This window comes from Genypterus blacodes, unplaced genomic scaffold, assembly GCF_046128005.1.
Source record: "Genypterus blacodes isolate CSIRO-AG114 ecotype Tasmania unplaced genomic scaffold, CSIRO-AGI_Gbla_v1 ptg000017l_1, whole genome shotgun sequence".
Taxonomy (NCBI): domain Eukaryota; kingdom Metazoa; phylum Chordata; class Actinopteri; order Ophidiiformes; family Ophidiidae; genus Genypterus; species Genypterus blacodes.
This window is the reverse complement of record NW_027466831.1, coordinates 1-21667: the sequence shown is the minus strand read 5'-3', so window position 1 is coordinate 21667 and position 21667 is coordinate 1. Positions and strand designations below refer to the sequence as shown.

General features: G+C 46.1%; 2 protein-coding genes across 2 annotated transcripts; both read right to left on the bottom strand.

Annotated features, from left to right (window-relative positions):
- Nucleotides 1-2126: 2126 nt before the first annotated feature.
- On the bottom strand, nucleotides 2127-10850 carry dyrk3 (dual specificity tyrosine phosphorylation regulated kinase 3). Its single transcript, XM_076141134.1, has 6 exons — nucleotides 9982-10850; nucleotides 7815-7924; nucleotides 4568-4773; nucleotides 4099-4411; nucleotides 3588-4004; nucleotides 2127-3476 (listed from the first exon to the last, which is right to left on the bottom strand). The coding sequence occupies exons 1-6, from the start codon at nucleotides 10022-10024 to the stop codon at nucleotides 2745-2747; spliced, it is 1821 nt and encodes a 606-aa protein (XP_075997249.1). The 5' UTR covers nucleotides 10025-10850; the 3' UTR covers nucleotides 2127-2744.
- A 1500-nt stretch (nucleotides 10851-12350) lies between these two features.
- Nucleotides 12351-21661, bottom strand: LOC142991188 (ras association domain-containing protein 5-like). The gene is made up of 5 exons (XM_076141225.1): nucleotides 21007-21661; nucleotides 15218-15328; nucleotides 14721-15048; nucleotides 14493-14608; nucleotides 12351-14381 (listed from the first exon to the last, which is right to left on the bottom strand). The coding sequence occupies exons 1-5, from the start codon at nucleotides 21151-21153 to the stop codon at nucleotides 14238-14240; spliced, it is 846 nt and encodes a 281-aa protein (XP_075997340.1). The 5' UTR covers nucleotides 21154-21661; the 3' UTR covers nucleotides 12351-14237.
- Nucleotides 21662-21667: the final 6 nt, after the last annotated feature.

Sequence of the window (21667 nt, the reverse complement as noted above, 5' to 3'; positions counted from 1 at the left end):
AAGAGACACAAAGAAGTAAACTTAAGATATGTACACAAACAGCAGCAACCCCTGTCAAACCTTCTGTTCCTGAGCTGCCTTGCCTGAACATTTAGTTTGTGTTCAGTCCTTCAGGCTGATGAGCAAACGCTGGCCTGCATCCTGTTTCACGGTTCGTGGGCGATGCCAGCTCAAAGCCTGATGCAGCGAGACTCTCAGAACACTGCTCAGGAGGGCGGCCTTCAAAAGACGGTATAGAGACTCTGTTTGGTCTCAGTGTGCACACCAGTGTTGTTCATCAGACAAGAATGCCCACTCAGCTTAAGATCAGGTGGGATTTAGCAACTTTCAAATCCGCTGTCGTATGCAAGTGTCATGAATCACACAGGGCTTTTGTTTGTATACCTTCAGTTACGCAACAATGTAAGAAAAATGATGAATGGAAATGTTATGAATGAGGCCCAGTGTGTTGTGCTGTGTACATAAAAGCTTTGCACATAGAAATAGAAAGAAGGTATGAGCCCTTTATGCAGAATTGTAATGAAATGTAAATGATAAGGGGGAGGCAGTGGCTCAGTGGTTAGAGCTTCCACTTGAGTTCCGGAGGGTTGCCGGTTCGAGCCCCTGCCTGGGGGCCCCTGAGCAAGCCACCGAACCCTCAATTGCTCCCCCCTCTGCGAAGGGTGGTAATGTAATGTAAGTCGCTTTGGATAAAAGCGTCTGCCAAATGATCGTAATGTAATGTAATGATAACACAGTGCTCCCAAGCAGAAATCACCCCAGAGCAGCAAAGTACAGTTAATAATCATTTTATTTTCTTTAGAAAAAGAAACTATCACAAGTTTATTTGGTTACTGTACAGTTTCTCTTCTCACAATCACTCAGTCTGTATAACAGGTTCTGATTTCATGATGAACACCAAACATCCTCCTACTAAACGCACACCTCTAGTACAACATGACTGTATACGACTTTCTTTTTCTGCTTTTGCATTTTTTACATCCTCTGATATTCTGGAGTGAATAACAATAAAAACCACTTCTATAAAAAAAATGGAGACAGAGTAGAAATCCCTGACGGTTTTCACTTGGAGAACGTGGGGACAAGAGATAGAACTCTTTTTAGTGGCGTGGTCCATACAACATGCACCTTAACGTGTTCCTGTGCGCGTGTCTGTGTGTGCATTTGGACAGCACCATAATTCACTATGTGTGAGTTTAAGAGATTCCCTGGCCTACATGGGACAGAGAGAGGGTGAGGGGGGCGGGGGGGGGAGGAGAGAGAGAGAATCTAGGTCAGATTGTAGCGCATGCAGACAAACTCATATCGGCTCTCTCGCTCTCGCTGGACAGAACTGCATGCGGGGGGTCGTCCGTAGTCGGGGACTGTAAAGTGGAAACAAAACTAATATAAGAGTAAGGGATGTATCAAGTATGTCTCCCTGAGAAACATGTCTTCTTCAGTACCATAAAAACCCACCTGTCACTGGCCTGTCCTATCGTGTCTTTTACACAGGAAAAACAAAAACATCTGGGCTCGTATTCGACACCCTGCCCTTCATATTATCTCCTCTTTTCTCTCTTGCCCTGCACCTCTTCCTCCCTCTTCTAGGTTTATCGCACCGATGCCAACATCACACAACAGCCAATTAGGGGCACGGGTGGGTGACAGTCACACACAGACTTCACATCTAACTTTCCAAAGTCAACATTATACATATATATATTTCCTGTATACCAATTGTTGTGTGCCAGTGTGAGGCAAACCACTTTGTGAGGTACTGACAATGACACCAATGTGACAAGAGTTAGAGTGCAGTTACTGTCCTCCCTTCCCCCCATTCTCACACACACACACACGCAGGGGGGGCAGGGGTGGGTGAGAGGGGGACAGTGTTGGAAACAGCTTGTCCTGAACACGCCTAACGTCTCCCACAGTAGCACCACATACCGAAACCACACATGTAGACGTATTAACGCCAAATAGTGAGCTGACACGCGAGCACCAGTCATTGGGGAAGGGTAGAAAACAAATGTGGATGGATGTACAGACTTAAATTATTGCTAAAAATGTATTTTCCTACTCAGTCACTTCACAGTGCCAATCCCCTCTGTACCAGCGTCAAGGCGTGTGTGTGTGTGTGTGTGTGTGTGTGTGTGTGTTGGAAGCAAAGGCCCAAGCACTAGTGTGATTCGTTTTTTTTTTCCTATGATGGTTGAACAATCTATAGTAATCTCTGTAGCCCTTTTCAAGTTTTATGTATCGTAACATTACCGCCCAAAAAAAGGCTGGTGGCTTTTGAGGATTAAACAGAGTGTGTAAGAGAGGCAACTAGAGAGGCGAGTGACAGTGCAGGTGTGCTCGAGTGCGTTTATCTGAAAACACTCACGTGAGAACACACACACACAAGTTAAAAACATTTGATCACGTACGTAAGCCGTCCGCTCACGCATGTTTTGTTTTTAAAAAGCAATGTCTAAACCAAACCTCGTGGAGGGCCGTGTAGAGAAATCACACGGCCGGCTGGAGGAAAACTGCTGTATAAAAACTTAGTGTTCCAATGTCTCTGTCTCGCTCTTCATCTATATTAAAAACCAAGAACTGAGGTGGCAGCGCCGCTCAGTAGAAAACAAGTAGAACAACCAAAACGATTTTTAAAAACCTAGTCCCCCCACTCCCACCTGTTCTCTGACTCTTCCTGAGGAGTGGAGAAGAGGGTGAAGCGGAGGGACGGATGAGATCAGAGGAACTGTCTCTCTTTCTCTCTAGGAGACGAGTTTGGGTAGGACTGTGCGAAGAGGTATGGCGTCCCCTGAATCTCCCATCATGTTGCTCCTCAGTTTGTTCGTGGCAGCCGTGGCGCTTAAGCCAGCTCCCCCTTTGGACATGATAGAGGGGAAGGAGGTGCTGTGGTGCTCAGGGAGCCTTTTCACCGTGGCTCCGTGACTCTTCTCCGCCACAGGAAGGGGCTTAGGTAGACGGCGATACAGCCAGGGGTGTCTGAGGGCCTGGCCGGGAGTGAGGCGAGTTGAGGGGTCCCAGTCCAGACATTTCTTTATGAAGTCAGTAAAGGTGGGATCCTCGCAGCCTTTGAGTGTGGCACTCCACTCCTTGCTACCTGGCGGGCCTCTCATCTTGCCTCGGCGGGAGCGGGACCCTGTCAGCACGGTGGCCCCGGTGGGCAGGATATTGGCGCCGCAGTAGCGCGGGTGGCCCTTGGAGTTGATAAAGTTCTTTGCCCTTTTGGCCTGTTCCAACACCTTCTGTGGAGGCATGCCCAGCAGCTCCATGACACAGGCCAGCTGGTCGCCCTCGTCTTCCCCGGGGAACAGGGGGTAACCCGTCAGCAGCTCGGCTAGAATGCAGCCAAAGCTCCACATGTCGATAGGAAGGCCGTAACGTGAACCCAGGATCACCTCTGGAGCCCGGTAGAAGCGGGACTGGATGTAGGTGTACACACGCTGGTGTTCAAAACAGCTGGAGCCAAAATCAATCACCTGGCAGAGACACAAGAAGATAGAACTGTGTGAGTGAGCAGGCAATTCATGAAGTACCAGACTTATTACAAAGAGGCCAGATCACCGTCCATCCTGTGGCACGCGTCTCACCTTGATTCCGCTCCGTCCCTGCTGCTTGAGCAGGATGTTCTCTGGCTTAAGGTCACAGTGGATGATTCTGTGCCTGCTTAGGGCCTCCAGGCACTGCAGTATGGAGTGGGCAAACTTCCTGACCAGAGGCAAGCTAAAGCCCTGGAACTTGTTGCGCTTGATAAGCTCGTACAGGTTCATGCTGAGCAGCTCAAAAGTCATACAGATGTGGTTGCGGTAGGTGAAGTTCTCCAGCATGTGCACCACATTCATGGTGCCGTTGCGGTCCTGCTTGCGCAGATGTTCCAGGATGCGGATTTCCTCTTGTGCCTGGCGGTGGAAGCGCTTCTCGTTACGCACCATCTTCAGGGCCAGGTGCTGCTGCAGTTTGTGGTCATACACCTTCGCCACCTGCCCGAAGCTCCCTTTACCAATAATCTAAAGAGGACAAGAAGGACATGGGGAGGAAACTGGATTAGCAAACAAACCTGACACTTCATTGTAATATGCAAAATAAAAATAAATGTCCTACCTTGAGGAATTCATAGCGATAGGCCAGGTGGTCATGAGGGACATGAATGTATCCTCCCTGCTCATCGTCATAACCACAGTTGTTATTGCCCCCTGCGACGGCGGGCCTCTTCTTAGCATTGGGTCCCACAAAGTAGATGTCTGGATAGGAGTGGATCTCCGACTGCTCCAGGGTGGTCAGCTGAGAGCGGTACAGCCTCAGAGCTTGATCGGGAGTGAGAGGGCCACACATTTTGCCGCTGCCTACACTGCTCCCGCTATTCCCAGTTCCGTGTGTGCCGGAGGATTCATTGGAGCCCTTGCTGGATTCCGTGCTGTAACAAACAAGCGTGACATTCAGCAGAAGCAGACAGTCGTGACAAAGGCAACGCCATGATAGCGATTATCTGCACGGGCATTTCTCCTGAAAGAGGATTTCCTCTGTGGGTTTAACCACTTTAGATTAAAGGACATCTGGAAAAGTGTCTCACCTGTCCACGCTGTGCTCCTTGGACAGGCTGGAGACGAGGACGGGTTTGCTAGAGGTCTGTGCAGTGGTCCCACCGCTGTGAGCGGTTGCTGTGGTAATGGCGCTGATCTTTCGATTGTTGGTGGCGTCTTCATACAGGTACTTGACCTTTAGTTGGCCACTTCTCACCGTTACGTGATCTCGCACCAGACCCTTATTACTGACCACCTATAAACAGGAGAGAGAGAGAGAGAAACAGACAAGGGGCGTAAGAGGAACCATCAAGAGAACACCAGAATGTAGACTTGGTTGTGTCTTTATTATATGGAGGATATAAAGCGCGTAGTGTTTTGTAAATGTAGGGCGTAGGGTGAAGAGATCCCTGTGTCGTGCACGTGTGTGTGTGTGTGTGTGTGTAATCAGTAATACTAGATTTAGCTACGGACACATTGTGTAAGAACAGGGGATATTTGTAGTCTGGAAAACGGAGGTCAGCAAACACATGAAAGCACTTTGCTTGTTGAAATAAACATCTATTGGAATTGAGCTAACAGTTTTATTCAGGGGAGAGATTGGAGATCACAGAGGAGGGATGGAAGGTAAATCTCCCACAGCCACAGATAAATAGATACAAGTCGTTTGTTTGTGAGGCACAAAGGTATGACTTTAAATCAAAGGGTAGAATGTGTGAGCAGCTAGTAGAGGGAACTCAAACGGCCATAAACGGGACAGAAATGATCATCTCCACTTCAAATCTTGGGCTTGTGAGCCATTAGCAGCGGTTGAACCAGCACAACAGGATCCTCATCCAATTTCGCCGGAAAAGCGTGTGAACACACACATACGCACAGTACATAAACCTTGCCCACATCCTTGTTTACTTGTTTCTTTATTTGCTTACAGTTACATCCTCTTGGAGGTAGTTGAACATTTTGGAAACAGCAGCCGAACCCTCACATTTACAGTCCAGACTCCTTCAGAATGCAACCGTTTCCTCCTCATTTTTTTATCCAAATGGGAAAACTTGCAAAAATGGGCTAGAAAGTATTTTAGGAACACTGTGTAGTCTCACTGTATCCTGCAAGTAAACATTTTCGGCAACCCCAGGAATTCATTCCTTTTCTCTCCGTTTGCTCCTTCTTACCAGCGGAAAGAATCGTCCGCAAGATTATGGAGCAGAAGGGAAATGACAGTCATTAAATTTAGATTATACTCTCAGACTGTAGAAGCAGTGCAGCTGCTAATAAGACAATACTGTCAGAAACTACTTAGGCTCCCTAAACAGACATTCAACAGAGACATTAACTGGCTCTTTCTGTCTTTCTGTCTTTCTGTTTCTCTCGTCCACGTGAACACTTCCTATTTTAGCTGCCGTGTGGTTTCACCCGGCTGAGGGTTTGGGATATTTGCGTTTTTCCCAGCGTTGGGCGTGAGGAGCGCTACGCTGCTCCGTGGAGCATTTCGGCCCCTGCTTGTACAAGGTCTCAGGCCGAAACCAGGTCAGCCAATAAAGACAACACGACGAGGTAACATAGATTTAAATGAGGTGCCGACATGTTCCACTGACAGCAAACCCCGGCTCGGCCTGTGTTAGTTTTGTACGCTCGGTCTTTAAATAGAGATGGAATGCCGGATGGCTTTCCATACATGTAAGCATATAGTCTTAACTTATTACAAAGGCCCTGCTGCTGACCCGTGGCCGCAATGCAGCTGTTGCTCTGAAAGCTGAACTACAAACACAGTGAACGGCATTGATTGCGTCCCTTTCACAAACACACACACACACACACAGATACAAATGCTAGTGTAAAAAAAAAAAAAAAATCAAACCTTTTTACAATGATTATTGATTTGAGCAGCAGTACAATCAGCAAAAGTGACCCATAACAGAGAGGCGGAGAGCAGCCGGGTGTACGTACAGTATGGAGCGCAGTAGCACGTCCTCTCTGTGCGGATCGGCACAGTGCAACAGATGGAAAAGAGCTTATCCCCTTGCTGTCAGAGAAACTCCTTAAGTACGCTTTTGTCCTTCTATCGAGAATAGACACTGTTGCACAACTCCAGACACGTCTCATACACACACACTGAAGCTTGTCACATTGCCATCATCAAAGCTACCAACTGGGTCACACATCTAACAGAATAGACATGTTGTGCTTAAGTGGTGCTGCTCTCTATCCATTTATTTCACTTCTCTCGCTCTTCCTCTCACAAAGAACACAAACCTTGGGATCATTTCAGGTTGTTGAGGGAAAAAAAAAGGCAACTCTTGTGAGGATTCTGTACACAAAGCAATGCGTAATAATGTAATGTCACGAGCTACACCGGCAGGCCGCACTCGTCTGGGCATATTACCTCTGTGAGGGAGGAAGCGTGAGAGAATACAAAGGAAGGTCGACCAGAATAGAAAACTAGGCCTAACCTTTGTGCATCCCGCCTGCTGCAGGATAACACCAGATAGAAGACGTTGGAAAAAGGGGGATGAATTGCCGATTGTTTGTGGGCCAGATTTTCAAGCCCAATAAATCTTTACAATATATCAAACTGGCCTTTTTCTCTTTGGTGTGTGAGGTTGGGCAGCATATGTTCACACAGTTTTAAGCAAACGGCGGCAACGGTGACAGGAATTGACACTGTTATGGGCGTAGGAAGAGAATTTGAATAGTCTCTTAATGGTTTAATCTACAAAATGTAAATATAATGCCAAAGTCCCGTGACAAGCGTCCAGAATCAACAGTAAGCTGCTGAAAGTGGTTTGGTTGTCAGGCCAACGGCACAATAATCCAAAGGCAGGCAATGATTTCTATCAGGTAAGCGACTAAATTTAACAATGAGGTAATTAACACCATCTACAAAATTATATGAAATATCCGGTGTGTGTGTGTGTGTATGTATGGACGGGCTTCAGCTCAGTTTGGAACACACCAGCCATGTATCATGTAAACGGAGACAAAGTGCCAATAGATGTCCGCCACAAACTGTGAATAGCAACATCTTTCCAAACTACTAACTACCCTCTGGCCGTCACCATGAAGCTCCTCTCACAGCTTATTCCCCTTGAGTGATATGAATAATCGACTAAATCACAAAAGGCTGAAGATAAGCCTGAAGGCTGGAGGGAGGAAAGGATGAGGAGGACAGATTGAGAAGAGAATAACTCTCTGACGAACAGGATGTCTGGAGACACAGCATGCCTCGGCACAGGAAATAGGGCCTTTTCCGATTACGTGTGTGTGTGTGTGTGTGTTTGAGCGTGTGTTTATACTTACTGTGTGTTTGGGCATTGGGGGCAGCCCAGATGGACTGTTGGTATCTGCTTCGTCTTTCAGAATGTGATCTGTCCTCATGTAGGAGTCATACAGGCCGTCGCCGTGACGTGCTGGAGAAAGCAAAAACAAAATGGATCAGATGAGCTGGAGTGATCAAATCAATTTAAATCTACCAAGCGTACAATCTGGGATGAGAGTTGAGAATAGGGTTTAAGAGGACAAGTCGATGGAATGCAATCTAACCTCCACAGAGACAGACAATCTCACGTCTGCTCGACCCGGCCAAAGTCCCATTGATTACCTCATCAATCAACCTAAACAATCCAGTCACTATCTTAAGACCATACAAGGGGTTTGATAAGACACAACAAATGCCTAGCGCTAACCTCAGGAAGCCAACTGCATTGCTCCTTCTGGACAAACAGCCGTATATACTGTACGAACTCCCCCGACATCATAACCCCCTTTTTCGTGAATCCTCATTAGCAGATGCATCCATTGTATTCCTTGTATCCAATACATCGTATCCAAGGCAAAGGCTCAGACCTGACCAGCTTAGACAGGGCTTAGGGTCCCAGAGCACTCGCCCTGCAAGTGGTATTATTGGCCTAATGGGGGTAACAGATGCCTATGTGACGACAGCATCTTTCCGTCTTCCCATCTGTCTGTTCAGGCCGAGTCATGTACTGCACATGCCAGGTGTGTGCAGAAATAGAGCCGGGCGGGATGGATGGATGGATGGATGGATGTGGGCGCTTGTCATTCAATAGTGCTGTGCACGCTCGCCCCTGTAGCATCATGCCAAACACCTAATGTGACATGATACAGAGTGGATGGGTGAAAGGAGCATTTGGGACTGTGGGAGGAAGCCACTTACTCAAATGACAAACCCTATCAACCGGCTGTTCCTCTCAATGGTGGGTTGCCTGTGACTACCACTTGCTGCTGTGAGTCAACAGTGGTAATTTACTACAATTAATCCCTGATGGACTGTAATGGGGTTGAGTAGTCTGTTAACAAACGGCATTGGAAGAGAGGGTTTGATTAGCTAATTAGCAAAACCCCAAACACTCTGCATTCTGTATTATAAGCCCTTGAGAGTATTGTAACCATGTACAGGTGCGTCAGAGCCCCATGTACCTAACACTGACTTGTCAACAGACTGACTTCAAGGCAGATTAGACCTGCTGCCTGGATACAGACGCATTAGACCTGCACAGCACTGCAAACACACGCCTTAAGGCCCCACACAATATTGGGCAGGCACGTAGCCCATTAGTCCTCTGTGGAGTCCTAATCACTCAGCGGGGGGCTCAACACTTTCTGCCAAGCATCTGACTTTGTTGTCCAAGCAAACCACAGAATCCAAAGCGCAGTGTAACCAAACATGGAACCCACTACGGGCTCTCCACACTGTGAAAACCCTCATCCACACACAGCAGAGGGTAGGGAACAAGGTTCAACCGAGCAGATGTACAGCAGATCATGTGTCATAAAGCCTGTGTGGGTGGGGGATTCTGTGGACTAAAGTGACAGTTTTGTGTCCTTCTGCTCCGAGAATCCTGAACAAAATGTACCCGGATCACAGTTATTATGCAGGCGGGGTTTGGCAGCGCCTTAAACACAATATGTAATGATCGACTGCAGTTCTAAACATAGAACAGACCCAATGAATATATAATAGCATAAACTTTGTCACGTGCAAATAAAAAAGTAGCTGCAGGAGGAAAAATGACTTATCGAGCCCTGATAAGATACTTTCCTCACTAAAAGACGTAATAAAACAAACACACCCAGATAGAGAGAGAACACTTGGCGATCGATACAAACAGACAACATGTTTACACCTATTGTGACATCTGCTACATCTGTCAGACCTCTGTCCGGAGCGGGACGCGAACCGAAATCCAAGACGGCGGGGAGCCAAGAAAGAATTTGTCAATCAAAACCATTTTAGGAGCGGACGGAGCCCTGCCGCCACAAGATATTTCTGTAAGTGCCAAAGCGTTGCCTAAGGACGAAACCAATGCCACGACATAAGCCGACAGTCAGTGTGTGTCACCTGGACACACACACACACCCGGACACACATACACACCCTTCTTTTAGTCCTCAACGAAAATGTAATAAAAGCTGAAATATTCAAGCAAGACATGCGTTTAGTTACCTGCTGTTATTGGGCCCTCTGGTTTTCTGCTCATTATCATCATATTTGCCTTTAATATGTGACGCCAGCATTCGAAGCGAAAAAATCCAGAAGAAAATGGGCAAAAAACAAAGATTCTAACCTAATCTAGCTAGTAGCATTTATACCTCCACTCTGGTTTATGGGGGTTTAGTCCGTTTAAGTAACCTAGAGGCGAAGTTTCGACTGAAGCTTTTATCTTCTCTTTGGAGTTAGCTTTCTTTGTGACGCCCAGTAACCTATCAGGGCGCTTTTTATCTCATTTCTCTCTCTTTTCAAACTGTATTTTGAAGAGTATTCAACGTGTTGCTCCAAGCATCTCGCCTCGGCTGCAGTTTCGGAAAAACTTGGGAGCAGGCGGTGGGGGTCGTTTCCTCTGAGCTAGCTTAGCCAGCCAGCTAGCTCGCACAACCACAAAAACACCCGTCCGCTCGACAGAGGCTTCCCCTGTTAAAAGTAGTTTGAGTCCAAATTTTGCAGCTCGGTGGTCGAACCCGTATGTCCCTCGCCTTTCTCTGTCTGTGCAGTGTGTCGATCCAGGGCAGCATTCCCGTGTTTATTCCCGGTTTGCTGGTTTAGTAGTTAGCAGCGATGCTACCACTCGTCGGTTCTTACTGGGGGGGAAGCCCAGCAGGACTCGATTCTCCTTCGGGACAGCTTGGGTGGTTCGCTTCGCTTAATTTCGGCAGTTGGCTAGCCCAAACAGGCTACCGGTCCCATGTTAATAAGCGGGGGTGTCCCCTTGAAAGAAAAGCGTCACCTGTATTCAGCGCGATAAAGCAGCGGTGTGTAATCCGTTTTGTCTGCGGTACAGTATCTTATTCGCTGCTGCTCGGTGTGTTGTTGCTAAGGGCGTCTTCGGTGAGTCCCGTGACATCATCAGGCAAACACACTGAACAGGGCGGGGCTTAAAGCTGCGGGCTGCCAGGAAGCAGAATGGCGCCATCTAGCGTTCGATTGATGCTCTGCAATGTTGCTATGATGCATTTTGCTGCTCGTCACTGAAGTCTAAACGGCATAAAGGCAAAATCCGTTGGAGGACTTTGGATTCACTAAACAACAGCAGAAGCTTTAAGACTTCTAGTCCTTAGTACTATTGTGAACTAACTGTTATAAACTCCAGTTTCCCTCCCCACGGCCTTTATAGATAGATAAGCAGTTGTTTTCCATGCTAAACAATGGTCACAAGGATTAATAAGTGACTTGGATGTGTAAAATCAATGCAGTCCCCCTCTCTAACTGATATATACTAATTTATTGTTTTTTAATTGTACAGTATAGACTGTCTTATTAGAGTGCAGTTAGTGTTCATTCTGTTCTCTTTCAATCCTTTATCCTATATGCCAGTGAGCGTGCATATATATATGATATAAAGGATATTATATTATTTTACATGCTTGGATTTAAGTGGCAAAGTGCAACCTCTCATCAGACACAGCGCTTTTTGCCTGCCCCTCTCAGACAAGCTGCACTGTTGATTGAAACTAGAGAAGGTATTGAGATCCATACACGGCTAGATATAGTTAGGGGCAGGGCAGAGGACACGCAGAGTGAGACACGGCAGCCATGAGTTGGGGGTGCAAGCTATATACAGACAGTGATACATAGTCTAGGCAGAGGGTGATGCTAATCTTAGCTCTTTCTCAGAGGTGACAAGAGTGGTCTGTCTATATTTGTGGCCATAAATAAGCATACTGACACAGTTTCAGGTTGACCTCTGGGCAGCAGCCAGTCCTTAAGGCCAGCTTGGCCGGGCCGATTATTCTTAGACGGTGGTGCGTAAAGAGAGAACTGTAGGTGACAATAACTTTCAAATTGATCTCCTTACTGCACGCTCCTCTCAAAATGGTTCAAGGTTTAGGCGTGGAGAACAAACCACTGCTCTATTCAATGCCAGTGAATTTACAACCACTACCAAGAGAAGAGGCCAGGTGCAAAACTACCTATAGGTCCTCTCGGGGGATGGCTGTTCTGGCTGTATTTGGTCTCGGAGCCCCTGACAGACACTGACACCTGTGGGTTTATTTATTGGTCTAACACTAAAAACGACCACATAAGGGCCAGCATTGTTGTGTGAGACTATAGGTGTCACTGCTGGGACTGAGAGTTCTCACCTTCAGCAAATCGGGAAATCACACCGACAGCAAGCACCTGCAAATGAACGCACGCACGCACACGTGCACACGTGCACACACACAGCTGCTGGAGTCCCAAGCTGCTGTCATGACTGTGCCTGCAGTGTAAATGAGTCACTGCCACCTGCTGGTGAATCGAAAATGTTAAAGATATTGTCATCGAAGATAACTTCCTTGGAAATATACGTTTGATCAAGTATCACACGAGGACAAAAGTACATTTGCATAAAGGGACACTTTAATTTCATTCAGATAGTCTGTACAGCTCTACTGATACTTTTATACACAATTCTTCAGATAAATCTCAATAAATTGCAGAAAGCATTAATTAGTCACATCCTTGACATAGTATACCAAGGGGGTGAACCATGAAATAAATAAAACGCGCTCACACACACGTACACTCAAACACACACAAACACACACCAACATACGCACAGACGTATGAAACAAAAGGCACTGCCAGCAGGAACAGCATGGACACTGGGTGATGGTGCAGAACAGATCGGATCTAAAGGTTTTGGTTGTGGGAAGAAGACAGAGAAACATGTGCTTATGGACAACAGGCCTCATTTACCTGCGCTGCTATGGAATCAATAATGAAAGGGTGGGTGAAAGATGTTTAAAATGCTTTGGTAAAATGCATTCATTACAGGATATATGCATGCGAAACATTCTTTTTTTCTCAAAAGTCACATCATCCTAATTTGCAGTAGAAAGGTGTTACATGTCCACACACACATTACACATCTGCTCACTTTAGGTGAGGCCCAATAAGAGGGAGCTGATGTCATCTTTATCTTAATATCAATCACAATTTACATCATCCTTTCAGCCTTAGATGAACATAGATGTTAGACAGTCAAGAAGAAATAAGAATATAATATTTATCATATTCGTCACAACCTTGTCACTCTTTTTCCAGTGTCTACATTATACATATGCTTTGCAAACACGTCATCGATACAGGAAAGCCATTCTCGGGGAATTCATTTGGGCGATAAAAGATAAAGGTAAAACACAAATGCATGCCCAGTCCCTTTGTTTCTACAGAGTTGTGGGCCACTCAGCGGCCTGCATCGGTATGTACAAAACAAAAAAAGCTGGTTGAACGTTTATATATGCCACTTTTCAAACCCATCAAACCCCAAATTGTCTCTCATCCCTTTCAGCCCCCTCAGTAGATCTGTCTTAGCTTTGGTGTAAATTATACTTTCACATTCAGATATAACCCATACGCAGGAACAGTGTGCGTAAAATGTAAACTCGGTTCACTCGGCCGGTGGCTTCCTTTACAGGTGGAGTTCATGCACTGGCGAGATTGTTAGATGAGATGTTTACAGAGAGAAGAAGATGAAATTACAGTTATACAGTAGAATGATGAGATACCAACAAGACAAACCAGGGATAGACGTGGAGCGGTTGGTTTAAAGATGGGGTGAAGTTTAGCGTATAGGGGATTCTCTTATTCTCCTTTAGATTTCCTCTGAGCTTAACATTCTCCCTGAGAAAAATCTGAGAATGGAATCCTTTCTTTAAAATTCCATTCCCCCTTATTCTACCGTCTAATGAACACACAGCCGTCCCTTTCCTACTCTTGCCAGCAATGATACCAACACTCCATCCCTGACCATAAACACCTCCGTAACAATAAGGCCCTGTACGTCATGTGAAACTCACTGTGATTGTCCTTCGACTCCAAAAAAAGATGGAGAAACAATAATCATGCCTTCTGTTTTGATTCTAATTATAAGGGGGGTGAGAGAGACTCATGCATAAGTAACACTTGCAGTAGCAGCAGTAGCAGAAGAAGAGGAAAGGTTTAAAAACGCCTTTGTATGACCATAGTCACCATAGTCTTTCCTTTTCGCTCTCAACCCCCCTGAACCTCTTGTCAGGGTGCGGATGTACATATGGCTGGAGGGATCCCTTGTGTGTGTGTGTGTGTGTGTGTGTGTGTGTGTGTGTGTGTGTCTGTGCATTCCAGGGGGGGACAAGTTCGGCTCAGGCTCCAGTCTTTGAGTAGAACGTGGGCCGCCAGGGGTAAGCGTTCAAAGATAAGGTATCCGTAAGGTTTTGGTCACAAGGCTAACAGGTGAGGGGTCAGGGGTCATGTTGTTGTATCGCTTGTTGTAGTTTCTGTCGGTACACGGTGTATTTCTGCTCCACTATTCGGATGCGCTCGGCTTCCTCTTTTTCCAGGATGACCAGGAAGTTTTGTAGTTCGGGGACAGAGAAGGCGTGCCACTGTCGGGAGAAAGAACACAGTTGAAGAATGCGTACCTACCTGCAAAGCACAAACCTGTGTGTGTGTGTGTGTGTGTGTGTGTGTGTGTGTGTGTGTGTGTATGTTTTCACCTCAACCTCTGCCGTCTCGTTCTCCTTGAGGACAAAGCTGAGTTGCTCTGGGTCGGGCCCTGCTATCAACCTCAGAAAAAGAGGACGCTCACATAGAGGAATCTTCTGGAACAGATCTGAAACAGAGGATAAAGCTCCAGCAAGTAAATTTACGCTTCGACACCATTTATCCTGCCTTTGTGTTTTCCTCCCTCTACGCGTTGATCACTACGGTGTGTTTTGCCTCACCCTGCCCGTCCCGGTGCGTCTGTCTGTACAGAGCGAATTTCCGGGGATTGTCCAGCACCATGTATTTGTTCAGCAAGCCCTGGATGACTTCTTTGGCGGTGTGCAGAGAGCTGATGTGGATCTGCCTCACACAGTCGCACGGCAGGTAGAAGGACGTTCTCTTTTCGCTCAGCCCGCAATCTGTGCCTTCCTGGCCTTCTGATGCCGTCGTGGGTTGATTGCACCTCGGCCCTCCCTCCGATCCCCCCACCTCCATATCGGGGACTGTGACCGGTCGACTGAGCCTCAGGTGGACCTTTATGAAACCTGTGTAGGATCCATCTGAAGCCTGGCACAAAGAGGAGAATGCAGCGAGATGAGTGACATTTCAGTGTTTGTGTGTATTACAAAGAAGAAGAAGGAGAGGATCATTTAGTTTTTGTGATGTTGACCTATATGTCAGCTGATTTTTAGTTTTTGTTTGGCTTTGGTCATTTTTGTTTAGAAGATAAACTCACCACACTCATGCCAATTTCGGAGTTTTGAGCGTTATACTCTTCTATCCTGGTCCGCAAGTCTTCCTCCGACAGGTCTTTTGTTGCTCCGTTCTCTTCCTCCTTTGCCTCATTCTGAGACAGAGACAGAGAAAAGCGTTTAAGCACTGGGTCACATTAGTATTATTCTAACCAGCAGGTGGTGCTGTGTGCTGCACAAGTCCTGGAAGTATGGAATGAGGCCCACCTGTGTTGGACTTTATGGACGATCAGTACCAACAAAACCCAGCCCAAGAAAGAAGACAAACTTAGTGACATCCAGGCATCACAACATGCACACTAGGTTCAAGATGCCAGGTACTGCTCTGCATGGAACATTACTGTGTCTCCCACTTTCTCCCATCCTCCAACGACGTCACCTTTGAAAATTAAAGCTGTGGTTACATTTGTAGTTGTCAGAGATCCTACACACACCACCTCTTCCATCTGTGTATAGTTACACTACAGCGCAGGCATGTTCACGACACAGATTCCCCCTTACTCTTCCATATCGCTCTGTGCACACACACGAGAGAGGCACATAATGAAGGAGGGAGGAGAGGGGGAGCAGTGAAAGAGAGCAAGAAAAGGAGGTAAGCAGTGATGAAAGTGTGGCTGCTGAGCCAGCCTTAGCAACACAGTTTGACTGAGTTATTTATAGCAATTGGAAGCGTATCTCCCTCTCTCTTCTTTTCTCCCTCTCTCTCTCTTTCTATCCTTCACACACACACACCCACACAATACACAGTGACATTTTTTCTTTCTTCTTTTGTCCTTTTACATTTTCTAGGGCAGAGAGAGGGATGGACAAAGATAGAGAGTATATAGGGGAAGTCTTCGAGATGAATCAGTGTGTGCATAAGTGTGTGTGCATTAAGACAAGGAACTGAAGGGTCTTGAGTTTATAAAACACAAGCTAGATGGATAGATAGATACACAGATAATTAGATAGATGGATAGATAGATAGATAGATAGATAGATAGATAGATAGATAGATAGATAGATAGATAGATAGATAGATAGATAGATAGATAGATAGATAGATAGATAGATAGATAGATAGATAGATAGATAGAGAGCTAGAGAGATAGAGAGATAGAACATCTGTGTGTGTGTGTGTGTGTGTGTGTGCGTGCGTGCGTGCGTGCGTGCGTGCGTGCGTGCGTGCGTGCGTGCGTGCATGCGTGTGACTTGCTGGCATTTCTTGACCTTTCACAGTGGCTCCTCTGCATGTAATGAGGTTCTAGTATGTAGGGATAAATGCTTAATTTGCAGTCAGCTGGGTGTATTCAAATGCATGAGATTGCTTAATTGAGACTAAAACACAAGTGCTGTAATGTTACAGTTAACAGCCTCCAAAGAGCCATAAAAATGCATTTACTGACTTGATCTGATCCATACAAACAAAATCTGCTGGTTTGGTGCAGAAATAATATCACAAAGGAGTCAAATATGTTGGATACAAATGCCCACTACCACTGTGAGTGTGTGAGCTACAGTGGAGGGTTAAAATGGAAAGTCAGAGGCATTGGGAGGAGTAGCCAATTCCTCCCACTCACAAAGAGAAAAAGTCCTTGCAGGAATTCCTGTGTTTGTATCCCAGTTTCTAAAAGTATCCGACACGGCACCCTGCCCTCCCTTTCTGCATACCAGCGAGAGTGCAACACAGCGGGACAACACAGCAATTTCTGCTCCCTTGTTAAGTAAGGACAAATAAGACATAAAATTGATCTGTGTTCCTCCAGTAGGTCATAGGTCACTGTTTTGAATACACAAAAGCTTCCTGATATGCAAAACAGTGAGAGCTGAGGGATGAGGGATGATGTTTGTGGTTAGTTAAAGTCATGTTGTATCTGTTTCACCAGATAGAGATTGCGTAATTGTTGTTGCTGTAGTTACTTGTGGTTCAGAATACAGTAGCCAGTGAACTGATTTAGAGGGATGGTTAAACTGCGTGGGGTTAAATTCTTCCCTTATGCTTCCATTTACTTTGACAACATCAAGGCACCCCGAGGTTACTCTAGGTTAGTGATGAATAATACAGAATGTTTGAGGGTGAAACTTCAGGGAAAAACTCTTTCTGGTCAACAAATCTGTCAAGTAGAGAAGCTTTTAGAGGCCGGGAAGAGAACAACAAATATCTCCAAAATGCTCCAACGTCAATGTCCGTGACCCAGTTTGGATGTTTTGCCTCAAAACTTATCAGCAAATTTCACAAATATGTGCGACTACCTCAAAATATAGATATCTAAGGTGAGGCAGAGCGGTAAGAGCCATACTGTTAAATGTTATTAGTGTGGCTGAGAGAGATATGAGACATCTTGTGTGTATGAGAGATCTAGGACTGTTACATAAGGACAACACACATTCATATTCGACATACAGATACACGTTCACTACACACAAGACACACACACAACCCCTCAGGGTGATCCAAGCAAGTGTTGATGCTCTCACTGTGATGAGATCAGACAAGGGAGAGGTCATATGCTTGTAATGCCATTGCAAAGTGTGTGTGTGAGTGTGTGTATGTGTGTGTGTATGTATGTGTATCTGGTCTTAAATTTGAACTGATTCTTGATACTTGCATGAGTAGTTGTGCTTGTGATTGTCATGTAACACTAGACTGTGGGGTCAATATCACTGAGGACACACAGAGAGACAGAGGGAGGAGGGCGGGAAAGGCAGGGGTGGGGGGGAAGGAGGGGGAGCATTCAAATAAAGTGAATTTGAATGTAGGTGAGGCAGCATGTTGACGTAGAGCACATATGTCAAACTCAAGGCCCGCGGGCCAGATCCGGCCCGCAAATGAATTATCTATGGCCCCCGGGATGATATTTAATTACTATTAGAACCGGCCCGCGGCTGCCCGCTGGTGTTTTGCACGCACCAGCGTAACACTACATTCCCCACAATGCACCGCGATTGAAAGCGTTTCTGTGCGACATCACGAGCCATCTTAATGTAATGAACCTGTAGCTGCAGGGACGGGGGCGCATCATCTCTGACATGTTCAGTACAGTGAGGGCGTTTAAACTCAAGCGTTTAAACTCAAGAGTCTGTGGGAGACGCAGATGCGGAAAGAAAACTTGAGCCACTTTCCGAGCTGCCAGACCATGAAAGAGAAGCTCTCAACCGCTGTTTTCCCGAGTGCACAGTTTGCTGATAAACTCAGCGTACTTGCCGCCGACTATCGACGCCGATTTGCTGACTTTGAAGCCCAAAAAAGCAGGTTTGAACTGCTCAGCAATCCTTTTGCAGTTGACATGGAAAGCGCACCAACAAACCTACAAATGGAGTTGATTGAGCTCCAGTGTGATGACGCACTGAAGGAAAAATATGAGAGAGTGGGCTCTGCTGAGTTTGCATGTTTCATCCCCGACACAATGCCCCAGCTGCGCATCCAAGCGGCTCAGACGCTCTCTATGTTTGGCAGCACATACCTGTGTGAACAACTGTTCTCTTTGATTAAGCTTAACAAAACATCACATAGGAGCCGGCTTACTGATGAACACCTTCATTCAATCCTGAGGATTTCCTCAACTCAGAGCCTGACCCCAAACATTGATGAAATTGTACAAAAGATGAAACACCACCAAGTTTCAGGCTCAGCCTCAGACAAGTGAGCATCACAGAGCGTTAACGTATTTTCAGTTTTTAATTCAGTTAAATGTTTACATTTGTTACTATTTTCTCATTTTACTATTTGAAAGCAGTGATTGGTGAGGATCATAGAGCAGTACAATAATGCATTTTGGGTTCATAATGCATGCAATTTCATTTCTGCATTTATCTTGTTATCTTGTTATCTTGTTAAGGAACATATTTTGTTTTTGAAGGAAATTTACTTGGTTGCTGTTTGCCTGTTGAAAAATGTTTCTGTTGAAATTACTGACAGAGCCATAAGAAAATATTGCTTGATTCATTAAATGATTCAATAATATACACTGTGTGAGGTCTTGGTTCAATAGCCTATGTGCAATCATTTCAATATGTTTTAATAAACATTGAACCAGTCCGGCCCTCGACTTGTAGCAAATGTAGTTTTATGGCCCTCTGTGTATTTTACTTTGACACCCCTGACGTAGAGTTTCGTCGAAAATAAGAAGTGAACATGCACTCCAATCATCCACATCCGCACCCAGGCAGCTACAGGGCGCCATTAGTAGGTCAAGTGTTGAGGAGGGGAAGCACGGCGGTGAACACACACACACATATACATGCCCTGATTCTATTTCACAGCTCAGAGAGCTCAGGTCTGCCAGCGCTTTACCTACAAATGTATATATACTTTATATCTATGTATGCTCATGCACACACACAGCCCACACACAGACACACACTCAAAGCTGTTTATGTGGAGCAGGCTCTGGAAATAATTAATGAAGAAAAGAAGAACTCAACTTTCCTTCCCCTGTTTTGCTGAATTTATGAATGTATGTCTGTGCGAGAGTGTGTGTGTGTGCAAGGTCATACACACTTGCACTGTGCTAGGTCTGTGTGTACAGAAGTAGACCCAGCACAGTGACACTTACTTTATACTGCACACACAAAGTCCAGTATGAAAGTATAAAGGGCCCCCTGTCAGGTCTTTGCATAGCTCTTTTTCATATTCAAACACAGGGAAAGAAGAAGAGGAGGAAAAGGGGGGGACTCAGCTCTTTGGGCTGCAGGGCTCAATTAAGACTCTTCTCACTTACTACTGAATTACTGATACAGACATGGAGCCATTCCCTCTCTTGTTCAAAATAACAAATTGTGTTTTGAGCCATTATTCCTGGGCCTCCTTGTTGCAGAGAATCGGACCATGGCGGAGCAGACTAGCTAACCCCAACATCCATCTGCCTGAGCACTGCAGCAACACGACCTCCATCTCCCTGACATCACAGCCCGTCAATTATTTAAAGGGTATACCTTCTCCCAAATCAGACACCTACAGCACTGCCAGGACGGCGACACCGAGAGGAGCGACGGAGTGTGTTTGTAATCAGGCAGACAGAGGCTCTACCTTCATATCTCTCTCCCTCCCTCCCTCTCTCTCTCGCTCTCTCTCTCTCTCTCTTACACTATATCTAGAAAACATCGGTTACACATATTGTGATTACCCCTCAGTATATTTCATCCTGCAGACTCTACATAACGTTCTTATGTTTAGACAATAACATGCATGCATACATACATACATAAGACAAATTCCAGCCCTAGGAAAGAGCACACGGTGTGCATATGAAAGCAGCAGTTACTATGGTAACTCGGAAAATGGTCTGCAATAGTTAAGTGGGGAGAGGAGTTCTGAGGGAAAAACACCCCTAGAGAATCTGTAAGGGGAACATCATGACTCGCTACATGACATCGCTTCCCACACATTAAACCATCATCTTTCCAAACAGACTGATGATTCTTGCCGCCGACGGGATGTACGAGCTGTCAAACGCCATCGCTGGTTGATGAGCGAGCGAGGCTGGGAGGACCGCAAATCAATGTTACACAACAGATGCAAACAGCAGCAGTGCGACCCCCTTTCTCACACACACAGGCATACACACACACACACACACACACACCTAGAGGCCACCTCAGACATGCACAAACAGCTTCCACTTCCTCTCACAACAACTTCTCCTTTTTTAGACTGAAAGTTCTCACAGTAACAGATGAAATCCACCCACCAGACCCGTATGAACGTTATTTTATCTTCTATTCCAACCCCCATAAACATGTCTACAACTTGTCTTGTGTGTAACCTAATCCAACTTAACCCACGGCTCTATACCTTGACGGCATGTTTGGGCTTGCGGAAGAACGAGGTCTTGGCGGTGAAGAAAGTAAAGTCTTCGCTCTCCTCGTCCAGGCTGCAGTAGCCGCTGCTCATGCTGTTGCTGCTGGTCATGGAGGAGGTCACCGCTGTATTGACGGTCATTGAGAGGTCCGGCGCCGGCCTCTGGCACAAGCGCAGCACCAGACCAGCACGTTGTTGGAAGTTCAGGAAGTGCTGCTTTATCTTGAGGTGACACTCATCCACAATCAGGGTCTACACTCGTGTAACGGTCCCTGAATCATCCAGAGGAAGGCAGAGCTCCTGTGCTGATGCATCCAGAGGGTTTACGGTCCACCTGCGAGGGTGACGGTAGGGTGACACAGGTGAGCCCGGCTCGGATTCAGGGCTTGGCGTGCCACCGGAGAGGGGACCAGGAAATCCAAGAGCGAGCACACAGCCGTGTCACTTCCTCCTGCTGTGTGTGTGTGTGTGTGTGTGTGTGTGTGTGTGTGTGTGTGTGTGTGTGTGGTTGCTCTGACGCCGGTGTCAAAAAAACAAACTCAGATGCACACACATACACAGCATGTAACTGTTTCTCACAGACACACACATGCAGACACACACACAACTGTGCCACGGAATCAGTTTACAGCTTGGTTTCAAGTTAACACTGCTC

What these genes read in the sequence shown, in the direction of transcription:
- dyrk3 (XM_076141134.1), bottom strand. Translation starts at nt 10,024, where the DNA reads ATGATGATAATGAGCAGAAAACCAGAGGGCCCAATAACAGCAG. An exon ending in CCCCAATGCCCAAACACACA is followed by an intron (nt 4,774 to 7,814) that starts GTAAGTATAAAC and finishes TCCTGTTTATAG; the next exon opens with GTGGTCAGTAATAAGGGTCT. An exon ending in AAGGAGCACAGCGTGGACAG is followed by an intron (nt 4,412 to 4,567) that starts GTGAGACACTTT and finishes TGTTTGTTACAG; the next exon opens with CACGGAATCCAGCAAGGGCT.
- LOC142991188 (XM_076141225.1), bottom strand. Translation starts at nt 21,153, where the DNA reads ATGACCGTCAATACAGCGGTGACCTCCTCCATGACCAGCAGCAACAGC. An exon ending in CCGAAATTGGCATGAGTGTG is followed by an intron (nt 15,049 to 15,217) that starts GTGAGTTTATCT and finishes TCTTTGTGCCAG; the next exon opens with GCTTCAGATGGATCCTACAC. An exon ending in GACGCACCGGGACGGGCAGG is followed by an intron (nt 14,609 to 14,720) that starts GTGAGGCAAAAC and finishes CCTCTGTTTCAG; the next exon opens with ATCTGTTCCAGAAGATTCCT.